The 16,528-nt window shown below is 47.1% G+C and overlaps 1 protein-coding gene across 1 annotated transcript in view; it reads left to right on the top strand.

The window, feature by feature from the left end:
* Positions 1-221: 221 nt before the first annotated feature.
* abhd17c (abhydrolase domain containing 17C, depalmitoylase) overlaps positions 222-16,528 on the top strand; it is a 22,250-nt gene continuing 5,943 nt past the window's right edge. The window contains exons 1-2 of the mRNA XM_080539047.1: positions 222-1,047; positions 15,444-15,623. Of these exons, the coding sequence (XP_080395173.1) occupies positions 563-1,047; positions 15,444-15,623 (665 nt within the window). The 5' untranslated portion in view covers positions 222-562. The remainder of the gene's footprint in view (positions 1,048-15,443; positions 15,624-16,528) is intronic.

Here is a 16,528-nt window from a genome sequence, read left to right as displayed (position 1 = left end):
GCGTATGTCTCTAGCAAACTGCTGAGTGTGTATCTATTGATGAATATATAAACAAGTTGCATGGTTGCCTATGATGGGGATCCACCCTCTATAAACTGTCCCATGAGTTCACCCGGGTTCAGTGAGTCAGATCACCGACTTGACACAGTTCTGACAGATGGGATATCCGGTTCTCCCGGAAATCCTATATTTGGCATTTGTGCTGAGAGACATGGCCGCATAATCCTCCGATCAACGTTATTTACGAATTCTACTACATCCGATTGAAGAAGTTCTAGCGCGTTTCTGTTGGCACAGATATTCCTTAAACATGCCATTGGCTTTCCGAGTTTTCCGATTTGTAGCTAACTAGCTAGCTAGCAAGCTAAATACAATGGAGCAACCCAGTTAGCCAGCTAACCCAGCTAGTTAGCTCCTTAGCTAACCCTTCTCCTCCTTCTTCGGTGTCATTTCTGTCGCCTACAAAATTAACAAAGACAACTGGGACACGTGTTGGCTATTGTGTTACAAAGCGATCAAAGCATCTTAGCAGATCGGGGCCAGCCCCCCGAGGAGCTGCTCAATGCCCGAGCAAGGCCCCAGGATGAACGGTTTCTCCCTGGGCGAGCTGTGCTGGCTGTTCTGCTGCCCGCCCTGTCCCGGTCGCATCGCCTCTAAGCTGGCCTTCCTGCCCCCGGAGCCCACCTACTCGGTGCACACGGACCCCGGCGGCGCCAGCAGCCTGCACCTGACCGAGCGGGCGGACTGGCAGTACTCCCAGCGGGAGCTGGACGCCGTGGAGGTGTTCAACACCCGGACCAGCCGGGGCAACCGGGTGGGCTGCATGTTCGTCCGCTGCGCGCCCAACAGCCGCTACACGCTGCTGTTCTCCCACGGGAACGCCGTGGACCTGGGCCAGATGTGCAGCTTCTACATCGGCCTGGGCTCCAGGATCAACTGTAACGTGTTCTCCTATGATTACTCGGGCTACGGGGTCAGCAGCGGGAAGCCCTCGGAGAAGAACCTGTACGCGGACATCGAGGCCGCCTGGCAGGTGCTACGGAACAAGTGAGTTTGCGTTAAAGCCAGTTGCGACGGCGGTGTCCCCAGGAAGATAACAGGTGTTTCTGTTATCCTTAGCCATGCTAGTTTAGCGTGTCACTGAGCTAGATATGTTTTTTTGTTGACTGTCTTGAGCATAGCTTTTTTTTTGAACAGGTGTTTCTGTTACGCTAAACTAGCATGGCTAAGGATAACAGAAACACCTGTAAAAAAAAAAAGCTATGCTCAAGACAGTCAACAAAAAACATATCTAGCTCTAGTGACACGCTAACTATGCATGGCTAGGCTCTCACTAGAGCTAGATATGTTTTGTTGTTGACTGTCTTGAGCATAGCTTTTGGACATTTCCACTGACTCCCATGCCAAGCTAGCTGTAGTCTTTGGTTAGCCGTTAGCACAAGTGTGTCCCTCCTCCCCCCCCGTCCCCAGGCCCATGACGTGTTACCATGGCAACCGTACGTAGCGCACATACCTGGGTGGGCTGACACGGTCGTTTCTTTGGCTGAGAGGACAAAACAGCATTATTTTAGGCCTGTTGCCATTTCTATGCCATGGGACGTATGTAGTTCCTTTTATAATGCTCAGGCACACATCTATTGGCAGGTTCAAAAGGGTGGTTTTGTGCACTGCGTTGACAGTTTGCACATCATTAAGTCGTGGCCTGTGGCCTAGGCCAACTAGAACATACCAGAGGATAGCCAAGTGACTAAGGAGAGGACATGTTATTCTTAGTCACTTGGCTAGGGATACCTCAGCTCACACTCACATTTGGATCATTCCAAAGCATACATAATGTGCCACCACAAAGCACTCACGCCAGGCCTCTAGCTAGCTATAGCAGATGGTAAGAACTGACCCCTGGCCTATGCAGTACTTATGGTCAGTTGAAGTCAGGCTTCGAGCAAGGCCTCGCATGCTGATTCATCTTTTTAACCCAGAGACAGAGTGGCAAGGTTCCAGCTCCCTTTCATCCTACATCTGAAGTTGTTATCTTTTCCTCTGGGAGCCATGCGCTTTCTGCATGCAAAAATACTATAACGGAAACAAAGTGTTTTATTAAACTGTACCCTTGACATGATTCTTAAATTATCTGTGGAAGGAGTAGGGGGGAGTCGGTGACCTCTGCAATACTACACTCAAACCTTCACCTCAGCGACGCTGCATTGTGCCCTGGCAAATCACCAACAGAGGAGTTGGCAAAAGCTCCAGGCTCCCCGGCTTCATGTTAGCATGTTGCTTCATGATTATGGACCAGCGGGGGCACAGTGGATATAGGGGGAGGGAACCTATTCCTATGGCGATCTAAACCCATCAATGATCTGTGTTGGCGTGGCCCTTATTTACCCATCTCGTCTAATAGCATGTGTAGACTGTTTGTTTAGGGTTGGAAATTAGGTGGGGCTAGCCTATCTTTTTATACAGACCTACTTCAGCTCAGATCCCGTAAGGGAATGATACAGAGACCGGGCCGAAGGGAGTCAGGAAGTGAAGATAATGATGCATGTGCGCAGCAGGAAATAGACAGAATGGATGCAGTCAGTAGGCCTTTCTCAAGAGTGTTTGTCATTTCGTTTCCAGTTATGTCAGTGTCATTCTACCACATGTGCCAAACCCTCAGTGATTGGGTGTTTATTTTAGAAACATACATAGTCAAATAATATAGCCTAAGTGACTGTGTGTGCTTTGCACATTATATATTAAGAGCAATCATTGTTCAAGCACATTGCAAATAACATAGTCCAGGCGTAATCTGCGGAACACAGTTGTTTGCCAGTTTCAACAAGTGCCACTTCCTTAACAGGTTTCTAAGGGTACACCAGCCACAATCAATCTCCTTGAAGCTCTCATTGGGCGTTTGGCAAGTGGCACGGTATCAAAGCGTTCAACAAAGGAATAGCTTAAGCTACTTTCCTGAGCCGAGTTCTTTTCCATGTGTCAGCAACCATTTTCTTTTATCAAGCTATTTTCACATAGGTACTTTTCACATAGGACATTCTTCCTGAACAAACATTCCCTGAGGCTTAGCACAATTGCTTCTCTGAGAAAATGTCAGATGTGATGGCGTGGGCTGATGAATGGCTCTATGGAGTGGGCCTGCCCTCAGATGTGCTGCAATCGAAGGTGACACTTACTGTCCAGGGAGAAGGCACTTTCAGTCACAGTAGCCTGGTGAAACATTTCCAGAGTTGTGTTTACGTCTGTGTGTATGCCTCTCTCACTCTCTCGCTCTCTGACTTACTCATTTAATTTACCAGGGATTCTTATGGAGTCAAAGGCTCGAAGATTAAACTAACCTGCATTGCTTCAGGGTTGAAAGATTCTAGTGCCATTTCAAATCTCCCATTCCAAACATTATTCAGATTAATGTTTTGTTTGACGTATTGTTTGATTGCCATTGAAGGGGAGAGCCTTAACATCTCCTCCCACTCTGCATTAGGCTAAACATTAAACATTTAATTATAACCTGACCCTTCAGAGAGCTGCCTGCCTATGCATGAAAACACTGTTAATCATTCTGCGCTCTTCAGGGGACTAAGTACCTGCAGGGAAGATTTATGTTCATTCAATATCTTTTAAATTATATTTCGTGAGAAATTATTGAGATTAAGAGTACAAAACACACACACACACACACACACACACACACACACACACACACACACAATTAGATTTTCTTGCAGTGTATACTTTGAGGGTGCCCTGTTGAATTGGACAAATCATTGTGCATTCACCTCACTCTCGTTCACTCTAAAACCAAGTTGAATTATTTAATAGTCTCTCTGTGCGTACAGTGTGTAATATGAGAGTCATATGTAGACATGGGACATAAGGAGCGGGGGAGATTCTCCAGGAAATCCTACCGTAATGAAACAAGCAGTGGTGCAGCGGCTTCTGCTGACGTAGCTTTGCTTAGGATCTTTCCCTAAGCTACAATCATATTAATGTGAGTTTCTTTGAATAGAAGTGTGCAGACCTCGACGTATTCATGAATTGTAGTTATTTTTAACACAGCTTAGGCTGGCATATATCCCTATCAGCTGCTTTATTTTTATTTGGGTTTTTCAACCCTAACATCTTTCTCTCTCGGTCATGTGTTGGCTCTCTAGACAGAAGAAGTGGGTCCCTGCATTGATGAAGTTTGACTCCCGAATGCCCTGAGACATGACAACAGCCCTATTTATAGTAGAGTGACTGGATTGATCACTAGGGCCTGATATGGAATCCTCCAGAAAGGATTTCAAATGGAAAAAAATACCCATTTGAGTCCATTCTAATAAAAACAACATACTTGCTATTAAACATGTAGACCTAGCTTCCGTTGTATTGATTGAACATACAGGCAATGCTATTGATTGAATATGCAAACAAATGGGTAATGAAAACTATGTCTCTGAATTCCGACAGGCCCCGGGGGCCTATAGTGAATCAGGAATCCACAGGACCGCCTGAATGTTTTTCATTTCAGTGATAGATTGATGTGTTTGATAAGCTGTGTTGTACGGCCGCTGAATGGAGAGATTACAACAGGGAGGACAGGAGCTGCTTTGCGAAAGAGGTTGTCTAATCCTCCGTTAATCTATCCACTGTACAGTACAGTACATAGAGGTAATCAGGACGATAGTGCCCGCATCTACCTTACCTTGCCTAGTAACAGGTGACACACTTCATTCCATACCTAATAGTATTCTCACTCCGTTGTGCCCTGAAGCCCCAATCTCTCCCCTTTTACTGATCTAGCTGGACTTGAGAAGTGACGGCAGCAATATGGAGGAAACGAGCTAGGTTGAGCTAGTACAGTACTTACTGTATCTCCACCCCTACCGAACCCGCTGCGCTACACTCTGTCTCTGGTTTATCAGCTCTTTCCCCTGATGATATTCCAAAACTGGTCATCCATCCAAGTGGGCAGCCGCCCCACTCCCCCTTCTCCAATCATTTCCAAAGACCTCCTTCCTTTCCTTACCACCAAAATCAATTCCTCTCCATCCACACTAGGATCTGTCCCAGCTGCCTTTAAGACAGCCAGTCAATCCTCTTCTAAAAAACAACGACTCTTGACCCATCTGCTGTCCATAACTACAGACCGGTATCCCTTCTCTCCTTGAACATGCTGTCTTTAACCAACTGTCTCACTGTCTCCTTCAGAACAACCTTCTTGTCCCTCACCATTCAGGCTTTTAAGGCTGGGCACTCTACTGAGACTGCTCTCCTTGCTGTTATGGAGGCCCTCCACTCTGCTCAAGCTTCCTCCCTCTCCTCTGTTCTCATTCTCCTGGACCTGTCTGCTGCATTCGACACAGTGAACCACCTGATCCTTCTCTCCACCCGGGGCTCTGTCCTAGGGCCCTTACTGTTCTCCCTCTGTACCAAATGTCTTGGCTCTGTCATTTCCTCACATGGTTTCTCCTGTCACGCAGATGACACTCAACTCCTTCTCTCTTTCCCCCCATCTGACTCACAGATGGCAACATGTGTCTCTGCGTGGCTTGCAGACATTTCTGCTTGGATGTCAGCCCATCTCCTCAAGCTCAACCTTAACAAGACTGAGGTGCTCTTCCTCCCTGGGAAAGCCTGCCTTCTCCAAGACTTCTCCATCGCAGTAGAGCACTCTACTGTGACCTCCTCCCAGACAGCCAAGAATCTTGGGGTGATCCTTGACAACCACCTATACTGTAGATTCCTATCCTCTACAACATCAGAATGATACGTCCATTCCTCACACGAAAAGCAGCACAACTCTTGGTCCAGACACTTGTGATCTCCCACCTTGACTATTGCGACACACCCTTGGCCGGGCTCCCCGCTTCCGCCATCAGACCAGCTCATCCTGTGTTAGTGTCATCCAGAATACTGCAGACCCGTTGTTAGGATCTTGAAACATCGGGGCTTAGCCCAGCCCATGTTTCAGCACTAAATCGATGGCGATGCGGTAGATGGCGACTTTTAGTTTGTCCTAGCATAGATTTGCTTTTCTTATGACTTAGATGATTCACTTACTTAGACAAATGTATTTGTTGTAAGTCAAATACATTTGTGGATAAATGTGTTTGCTTAATGTAAAAAATGGTAATGTTTCTGTGAAGGAGGTTGGACAAGTGCGGCAGGGACGTATAGCCTAGTTGGACTAAAACACAGGCCCTGTGTGACTGTCATCCTCCTCAGCCCAGCGACCGCACATGTTTCTGTTTTTTGTGGGGTTCTTTATTCATGGATGTTGTGAATGATTATGTTTGTTGAAAGATTATTAGGAATGTTAAGTTTGTTGATGCATTTCTTAATCTATTTGAAGTTCTTGTGGAGTAGGCCTAATGCTTATCGTAATTGATAAGCCTATTAGCTCAGTACTTTTCACTTCACCAGCTCTCAAAGTGGGTTTACATTTTACGTTTGAACTCACCTCCTCCGTCCTCAGTTTTGGCCCCTGGGGTGTTACATGGCTGTGTGGCTCAAATAGTTTATTTATTGCCCCATGAATATAAATTGCCATTTCATTTTTGGGGAATGTAGCCTAGCCCTTAGCCTTTGATGTAGCCTAGCTGTTTACCGGTAGTCCTGTTGTTGTGGTGTTTCTGACCCCGTCAGGTCATCAAGCTGGGAGACCTCAGACCAGTGTTTTTATGACTTGTGTCTGCTTGGTGTTTTATGGCCTTGTAGTGAATGACACTGACTCGACAGTAAATCTGCCCCGGCACGGTCTAATCGCCACAGGCGGCTCACCTCACTGACAGCCCTCAGACTGTGTCCTGCTGTTAGCCTGGTTAACCCCTAGGCCATGGGTGTCCTTGGATCAGCCCGGCCTTCAGGGTTGTGGAAACCTTCCTATTATTCGACAAGTCTTTGTGCATAAAGAGAAGTCTGCAACAAAGAAGTTTGTTTGAGTGTTTATCAGAGGAACCCGATAACCCACTAATGGTGGGTTAAAAAAACAAAAACAACGAAGTAATACTTCCTTCTTCTGGCAACGTGACTACCAATGGCCCCTGGCACTAGCATAGATCTGTTTTTCTTAGGATGACTGAATGGATAGATGATTCACTTACTTAGACAAATGTATCTATTGTAAGTCGCTTTGGATAAAGGATTCTGCTAAAATGGATAAAGGGTTCTGCTAAAAGTGATGTAAAGAATTTAAATGTAATGCTTGTTGAAACACTACCCAGGGCCTGGTGACAGTAGATCAGGACCTCCACTTCACGGTATCCTCAGGGGGGTCCAGCCCTTGGCTCCAGTGGATTTGCGGGCCAGAGTTACCATGTTTGTCATGGGTAAGCAACCCTGATAATGACTGTTGCTGGATACTTACCGTAGAAAGCAGTTTATAAGCAGACTTCGTGCTATCCGCAACTGCACCATGTCACATTAGTTAGTTAGTGTGTTCTGGTGGTTGTACCCACCTCCTCTAAACATGCAGGGTGCACTTCCACCAACAGGGACTAGTGTTTATGCTAATGCTATTCATTAACGCGCACACAGCAGCGCCATCGTTTAGGCTTAGGCCCATGCTGCTTTCCTGTGTACGTGCAGCAAATAAAATTACAGTCAATTATTCCTTGGAGGGTGGCTTAGCTTTGTCAATCATAGTTAATTAATTTGACCCTCCTCCCCACCCAAAGAGAGGCGTGAACATTGAACCATATCCACCAGGGATTCCGTCATTATTAAAAGTGATTGACCGAATTAAAAGGCTTTGCGGAATGCCTGTGTGTGCGTTCCGGACTGTTCTAATCCTTCCCAGCTGTTGATTCCTGTTAAGCGGAATTTGGGGCAGGGAATTGGATCAATCATCGACTCACTCCCAAGTTCCTGGAGGTTTCTCAGAACCCTAAGAAACCCTGGTGTTTTATTGTCCCTCTGTGCCACACGGACGCCATTTTGGCTCAGCGCTGTCTTCTTCCGAGAAGGACAGTTCCTTCATGGTTCTTTTCAGGCTTTTAACAGCTGGCCCCCCTCTTGTGTTGACACCCACGGTGGCCAAAACAGGGTCCGCGGGCCATACGTTTACAATGTCAGTTTACAATGTCGGTCAAGTGCACCAGAGTCTATAAACCCTGACCCCTGACCCCACACCTCCTGTCCTGTCATGTCTTTCTTCCCTTCCTACCGTGGTCTGGCTAGCCCGAGAAGTGTGGAGCCCACTCAACTATGGCTGGAGTAGTGTGGGTATTAATGGACAGTACAGGGCAGGCCAAGGTAAACAGTGTTGTTTTGATTAACAGTAGCTGGTAGTGTATGCACATCCAGACTTTACGGGTGAAGGGTAGACTGTATAAAGAGAGTATGTGGACACTGGCAAGGTGCATGGTCTAACATCTTAATGTCTCAATATTTTGACCGACAGTGGCTTACTTTGTGTGTTGCCTTGAACTGGGGATGCTCTCCATCCCTGTGGTACCCGCAGCCTGTGTCCTGTCAGAGCTGCCCAGTATATGGGTCAGCCTGTGTCCTCTCAGAGCTGCCCAGTATATGGGTCATTCAGCCTGTGTCCTGTCAGAGCTGCCCATTATATGGGTCATTCAGCCTGTGTCCTGTCAGAGCTGCCCAGTATATGGGTCATTCCAATCTCTCTACTCTCTCATACCCTAACTTAGGACCCCCTCGAAAACGAGATGGTTCATCTCAAGGGGTTTCATCCTAATAAAATACATTTATAATGATTTATTTTTACATTTTTAAATCCTTTTGAACTCTTCACTGTTCACATGTATTAAATCATTATCATTTGAAGCTAAAGTTGTGAATTAACACTGATAACACAGTGTTTCCTCCAGGATTTTCCACATTAGGGGCGCTCACCTTTCGCGCACGATTTTCTGCGTGCACGCGCATGAAACGCGCACGCATTCGGCAGAAACCTTAATTTTCCACAACACTGTACAGGCGAAGGTCCTTGCAAATATACCCAGCGATAGACTTGGTAATAGTCGTAGCCTCGGGGAGTTAAAGGGAAGCCTTGTTTTGAAATATAATCGTTCCAGACTTTATAGATGTCGTATTTGTTTTTCCATTTCAGCCAATTTTTTTTCAGCCAATTTTTATAACATCACAACATGCTGAAAGAACATCGACATGCTAGAAACACATAACTACACATAATTAGATGATCACACAGCCCCAAACACGAACACGTCCCAAAACTAAAGTATTTACAAAAGTCTCCCTTACAGGTAGCCTCAGGCAAACAAGAATAGTGAATGCAATCCACAAATGATACATATTTAATGATCATTAAACTGTTGTTTATTAGGCTATATCGAGTGGGTACTTTAAAACAAGTTTCGTTTTATGAAGAAAAAAAAACGAGTCTGCGAGTGGTTTAGCCCTAGGCTGTGTTCGTAAATTCGCTCTGGAAATCTGATCAGCAGTCATGGAATGCCTCTTGTCCAATCAAATTACCTGGTCCCTTTATTACGTTGAGCCCAGCGTGCCCTCCGGCACTCTGAGAGAATTTACGAACGCAGCCATCATATCAATCTGTTTATTTTTTTATTATTTTTGAATAATATCGAGCAACTTCAGATAGAATCTGTATCTCTTTAAATCTCATTATTAGTGCTATCCGAATACCGTATTCAAACTGGTTAACAATGTATGACGGTTAGGATAGAATCCCGTGGTTAAGGTTACAGAATACTCGCGCAGAAGCGCTCAAAAGGCGGTGAAGGCTGAGCTTTTTTCTAAAAAAATAAGTCAAGTGTGAACACGGCCTTAGTGGACGGAATGAATTAGTGGCGGAGAGAATCTATTAGTGGTGGGCATATTCACACTTCACCTAAAGTAACTCCAATGACTAATATCGTTAGACAGGGCAACAACCTAGTCATCAGAAATACATAACATACTATAAAGAAACAAAACTACTTTTCTGACAGAAATGATATTGCAATACTGGCTGATAACATATTCAATGGAGGGATTTGGAGGGTTCGTGGGTGACCTTTGTGCCAATTTTGGTACAATCAATTAAGCTTATTTCTCAGATTAAACTATATTTCTACAAAATAATGCTGTAGGGATACTTATCGTTATCTGTTTCTAATTAGAACAATTTGCAGAACAATCTGAGATGGTGGGTGTCAATTATCCCTCTCGTCTGTTGATTTGCCATGCAATGACACATCTGACAGTTGAATCCTAACAGGAGTGGACCTAAAAGCCTTTAGAGCTCTCTTACCACCTTACCCTGTCAGACTCTCACCCACTCCATCCCATCATCACAGCTCTCTCAAGCTCTCCAGCACAATGCCTCTGGCAAGGACAGCATCATGGTCTGAACAAGTTACCTTGTATCTCCTTGACATGTGATGACAAGCAACAACAACAACAACAAAGAAAAGAAAAAAAAGTGGAAGCCCTGTTGAAGTCGAAGGCCACAGCATGAAGCATGGCAAATTTCTCCTAATTCATAATTAATTCCGTGAGATGGTAGAATAGGCTACTAGAATGCCATGGCTAAGTCTTGCTAAATGTCATGAGAAGTTCAATTGTAATAGAGTGCACAGAGACATCTTGTTGCATATCCGAGGGTCCTGCCCCCTTCCTTCCGTCCCCTGAACATCCCCTCTGAATGAAGCGTGTCTGTGAACACAGGCTGCATACCAATAATCCATCATACCAGTAATTAGCTTCCTTGGCGGCTGCCTTGGCTCCTCTCCTTCACCCCCTCATCGATCTGCATGATGGGGCCTAAAGGTGACAGTAACGTGGTGGGGTCTGCATGCCTATAAGGACCTGTCACAGTCTTCCACATCAGTCCAGATGTTTGAAAGGAGAGCAGGGGGGGGGGAGAAGCTGCTAGGCTTATTGAGGTACTATTTCTGGGTTTTCTAGGTATTTTGGAGAGGATAGATGTTTTGGATATGAGCCTCTCTTCGGGATTTATGACTGTAACAATACACACAGAATTCAGCTGAAACAAACTGGGAGGTTTTCAATTAGGCCTTTTATGAGGCGAAACCCAACAGATTCCAAGTAAAGGAGATTTGAGCCGATAGATTGTTATGTTTCTACAGCCAGATTGTGGGTTTTCCCGAGTCTGGGGTTGAATTCTGCTTGAAAGGAGTTATTTTCAGGGCAAACTGCAAAGGCTGGTAGCCGGAGGGAAGTTTCTGCCTGAAAAACGATCTGCCAACATTTGCTTTGGCACCATAGACTGTTTCACGAAACCAAGACTACTGTCTAAGGCCCTTAAACACGCTTCTTTCATATCACAAATCACTCTTTTTAAAATGTTTTATAAAGTTTCTGTCGACAGCACTTATTGCTTTCATTCTCTTCGCTACTGCTCCTTAACTCACTTATACACTTTTGGTGTATTGTCTTACCACAAAGGGAGTTAGCCTAGCATGCAAAGGTCCAACGTGGTGGTTAGTCCTTTAATGGAAGCTGTTGAGGTTGATTGAGTTCTGGCATCATCTTCAAGGTTGCCATGTCGTGCCAGCTCCAGTTGTTTCCATGGAAGCTTACGGGTAGGCGGATGTTTGTACAGACTGTTTCTCAATGCCCTGAGTTTGCATATGGAAACATGGCATCCGCACCGGTCTCCTCTCGCTCGCTTGCACTCTCTCTCTCTGTATGTCTCCCTCTCTCTCTTGCTCTCTCTGTCTCTCTCTCTGTGTGTGTGTGTGTGTGTCTCTGTCTCTCCCCTCCTCTCTCGCTCTCTCCCTGTAGCTTTCCATTCAGTCTTGAGTGTTTGGACAAGTGTTTTCACTAAACACTGTGTTTCTCTTTCCCCCGGCTCACTCAGGATAATGTCACTGCTCCAAAAGTGAGTTTACGATCAGTCCTCTGATTAGCCAGGAATGAGAAAACGGCCCTGTTTCGTGGACTTCAAGGGCAGTTTTATGTCTCTGTAATTTTTCACACACAATTCATGTAAATCTTTCCCCCGTGAAGTTTGAAACTTTTACATCTGAACTCACAACCCGATTTGAAACTTGGAACTCAATCCTGGTCCATGAGAGCCACGGGGATGTGCTGGTTTGTTGTTGTAGAACTGTTGAAGCACACCTGATCAGATCAACTGAAGGCTTGATTAGGTGAACCGGGCGTGACAGCATTGGATTGGAACAGATCCTGTAGCTCCAGGACCAGGACTTAAGAGTATTGCCTCGGGCACTATGAGCTGTGTCTGCAAGAAACTACGCCTCGCGTCTTAATAAGGGCAAATTAAAAAAGGAAGTGGCATGGTCTCATCCTTAAAACCCTCCATGCTGAAACGTTCTCGACAAGGCCAAACCGTCTGATTTCCCCCTCGGTCGGAAAAGTGAAATTTGGCTCGGGGTCATGTTGTTAAAGCGCTCGTGGCTTGTGCCAGATGGAAAAGAGAGGAGAGCTCTCGCTAACTCTGCCGTTTCTGTGGTTTGGAAAGAACTCCATCTTTTTCTTTCTCTCTCTCCACCTTTTCCTTCTTTGCATGCTCTGCTTTGTATCTTCTTTCTTCTTCAATGCCCCTTTCTCCCCTCTTTACATCCTCTCTCTATCTCTCTCCCCCCCCCCCCCCCTCTCTCTCTCTCTCCCCCCCCCCCTCTCTCCAGGGTTCCCACGGGTCCTTGAAATCCTTTGTGAATTTGAGAAAAAAATATCAAGGCCTTAAAAGTTTTTGAAAATCGACATGGGTCATTGAAAGTGCTTGAATTCCTCTCTCTCTCTCTAATTTCTTTTTATAGGTAACATGTAGATTAGAAGGGAATAAAACAACCATACTAGTTACTAAGGTTATTAGTTAGCTCGATTCTAAACCGGCATAACGCCATTAGATTTGAAAACCGTTCATGGTCATTCCTATTATATACAATCTCATCCAGATCTGTCTCAAACTATGCCGTGGTGGGCCCTTGAATTTGAGGGAATTGAGTCTTGAAAGTCCTTGAAAGGTGCTTGAATTTGATGTTTCAGAAGGTGTGGGAACCCTGTGTCTCTCTTCCTCCCCCCTCTCTTTCTCTCTCTCTTCCGCTCCCTCTCCCTCTCTCGTGCACGTCTATGGAAACCCCACTTGATTCACGAAGATCCTTACAAATCAGCATTAGGCAGCAGTCACATCTGACCGAGCCTCATGCCCATTGGGTGCTCTCAGTGAAGCCATAACGCAGGTGGATCATTACCATAATTGCTCTGAGTGAAGTGACCTTGAGCTTTGATATTGTGTTCTGTCACCTGTAAGTAGCCTGTATTTTCATAAAGGGGAGATTATTATGTGATGACTTATTATGTGATGACTGTGTGCTTGGCCTGATGTGCCGATCTGCTGATTGGATCCCCTCCTGTTCCCAATAACCATAGCCAGCCTTCTATTTACAATGGCCTTCTCTGTTGCCAGTTGTTCTAGGACAGGCTGTGGTAGTTCTTCTTGGGGTCGAGGTCAGGTCACATGGGTGTAAATAAAGCCTTATATACATATTTTGTGACGGGTCAGTGAAATAGCATTCTATAGGTTAGGCTACCCCCCAAACCACATTGGTTCAGGTGCTTGCCAATAAACTGTATGAAAGTAAATAAATGAATAAACATTGACGTTTTACCTTTACGTCGACCCACCAGTCAGAGCAGGAAACGTAATCTATGTAGGAAAGAGTGAACAGTATCCACCACAACGCTGATATGCTCTCGAACAACACTGATATGCTATCTCACAGTGGTGTATGGAGGCCTATTTAGTTGGTGAGACAGACACTTGACGTTCCATTCAGCCGTCATATTCCCGGGGACATTATCTGCAGTGTCAAGTGCCCTCTAACTCCTTATCACGGGCAGTGTTGTCTCACTAGAGGGGATGTTGTGCCATCACTCCATGGGTCACACACACACACACACACACACACAGAGTCTGTATACTCCACCCACTCCGCCTCCTTAGTCATTCCTAACAGTTGTTGTGTCTCAGACCTTTCCATGGAAAGCAGAGCATTCCGGAAAGTCCCCCCGCGCAACCCCCAAGTCTCTTAGGACAGTTCCTAGAATTCACACTGGACCGAGAGTGTAAAAAGCCTCCCCCCATAGAACGTGAGCCCTGCCCAAAACACGCTGTGCCCCCCCTGTCCTCCCCTCCTGAGGCTGCGTGTCTGTGTTGTCTCAGGGAAGATCCCGTCACCTAGGGGGGATTAGCCCAGGCCTCGGTCAAGGCTGCGCCCGCTGCCCGGCACCCATATCAAATGTGTTTCCATTTTGTACCTCGACCCTAGTACATACCTGAGACAATGTAGCCCAGAGGATCAGGTTCCCCCCCCCTACGGGCCTGAACGCCCTGGGAACGCCTGCTGAGGGAGGGAGGGAGGGAGGGAGTGAGTGAGTGAGGGAGAGAGGGAGGGAGTGAGGGAGAGAGGGAGGGAGGGAGGGAGTGAGGGAGAGAGGGAGAGAGAGAGGGAGGGAGAGGGAGAGGGAAAAGGCGAAAGTGCCTGCTGTTCATGGCAGCCCTGCTCAGCTCACCACTCTTCTCCTCCTTCCCTCCCACCCTCTCTCCACCCATCCTTTGCTGCCTCCACTCATCCGTCCCATGCCTCACTCCACGTGCCCCTCCTTTCCCTCCCCTTCTCTCTCTCTCTCTCTCTCTCTCTCTCTCTCTCTCTCTCTCTCTCTCTCAGTGAGTTTTATAGGGCAGAACTGATGGGTGAAATCTGGATGTCTGTGTAAAGGCCGACAGCTGTCACAGCCTGGGCTCTCTGAGCTCTCTGCTCTAAAGTGTCAAATAAAAAGGTATTTTTATGGTGATGACCTGTTCTCGGACTGCCACCCCCCACAGGCCTCCCTGTCTCTCTTCAGCCGCATCGCTCCCCCCCCCCCACCCCTCAAACTGTACAAACTCACACTGACGCTTTTAGATCTCCGAAAACATCTGTGACTGTGAGGCGTCTCGTTTCATAGTCCAACTGATTGGATCAGGATGAGGTGTGTCTGTGTTTTATAAATACCACTTCCCTGGGACGAGGAGAGGGTTGTTAAAGCGTCTCTGAGGCATGCGCCTCTCCTGTGATGTCATGTAAGAGCTGTTCCGCTTGTCATGTCCAATCCATAACGGAAGACAACATCTCCTCTGCATAGAGAACGACAACGGGGTTAGTGTTTGTGATGTAACGTTCTCGTCTCTCTTTCTCTCTCTCTCTCTCTCTCTCCCTCCCTCCTTCTTCTCCCATTTCTAACATTCTTGTTTCTCTCTCTACCCCCACTTCTCTCTCTCTCTCTACCCCCCCTTCTTTCTCTCTCTCTACCCCCTCTTCTCTCTCTCTCTCTACCCCCCCTTCTTTCTCTCTCTCTACCCCCACTTCTCTCTCTCTCTCTCTCTACCCCCCCTTCTTTCTCTCTCTCTACCTCCCCTCTTTGTCTCTCTACCCCCCCCTCTTTCTCTCTGTACCCCCACTTCTCTCTCTCTCTCTCTCCTTGTTTATAACCCCCCCCTCCCCCCTCACTAGGTACGGCGTGACACCAGAGAACATCATCCTGTACGGGCAGAGCATCGGCACCGTGCCCACGGTGGACCTGGCCGCCCGCTACGAGTGTGCTGCCGTCATCCTGCACTCTCCCCTCATGTCCGGCCTCCGCGTGGCCTTCCCCGACACACGCAAGACCTACTGCTTTGATGCCTTCCCCAGGTAGGTACGGGCTGGGGGGCGGTGGGTCTGGGGAGGGGAGATGGGATGAAGGGGGGGGGGGGGGAGAAGGGAGGGGGAGAGAGAGAGAGAGAGAAAGAGAAAGAAGGGGGGGTAGAGAGAGAGAGAAAGATGGGGGGGTAGAGAGAGAGAAAGATGGGGGGTAGTGAGAGAGAGAAAGAAGGGGGAGTAGAGAGAGAGAAAGATGGGGGGGTAGAGAGAGAAAGATGGGGGGGTAGAGAGAGAGAAAGATGGGGGGTAGAGAGAGAAAGATGGGGGGGTAGAGGGAGAGAAAGATGGGGGGGTAGAGGGAGAGAAAGATGGGGGGGTAGAGAGAGAGAAAGATGGGGGGGTAGAGAGAGAGAAAGATGGGGGGGTAGAGAGAGAGAAAGAAGGGGGGGTAGAGAAAGACAAAAATGCGGGGGTGGAGAGAGAGAAAGAAGGGGGCGTAGAGAGAGAAAAAGATGGGGGCGTAGAGAGAGTGAAATACAGCCCTCTGCCACAGGAGAAGGACCAGTCCTGATTGGATTTTGGGGTGTAGTGTTATCTCTATCCTGCAGTGTTGTGTAGAGGTGCAGTGGTACTAACTCACTGGGCAGAGCAGGAGAGGAGGAGAGTAAGTCACCCTGTAGGGCAGGAGAGGAGCGGAGAGGAGGGGAGCGGAGGGGAGAGGAGAGGAGAGGAGAGGAGAGGAGAGGAGAGGAGAGGAGAGGAGAGGAGTAACCCACCTTGTGGGGCCTGGGCCAGGGAGGAGAGGCCAAGCTAGAGTTGGGTCTGGTGGTGAAATATAGAGCTAGAGTTTAGAAAAACTCATATTACCGGCCATCTCTCCCTCCCCCCCAACCATGCCTGTGTAGAGCTAGTTCAGTGTTGAACAATACAGTCGCCTCAGATTGAACCCCTTCAAG

This window comes from Nansenia antarctica (assembly GCF_963989245.1).
Source record: "Nansenia antarctica genome assembly, chromosome: 9".
Taxonomy (NCBI): Eukaryota; Metazoa; Chordata; class Actinopteri; order Argentiniformes; family Microstomatidae; genus Nansenia; species Nansenia antarctica.
The sequence above is the reverse complement of the archived record's forward strand: the minus strand, read 5'-3'. Positions and strand labels throughout refer to the sequence as shown.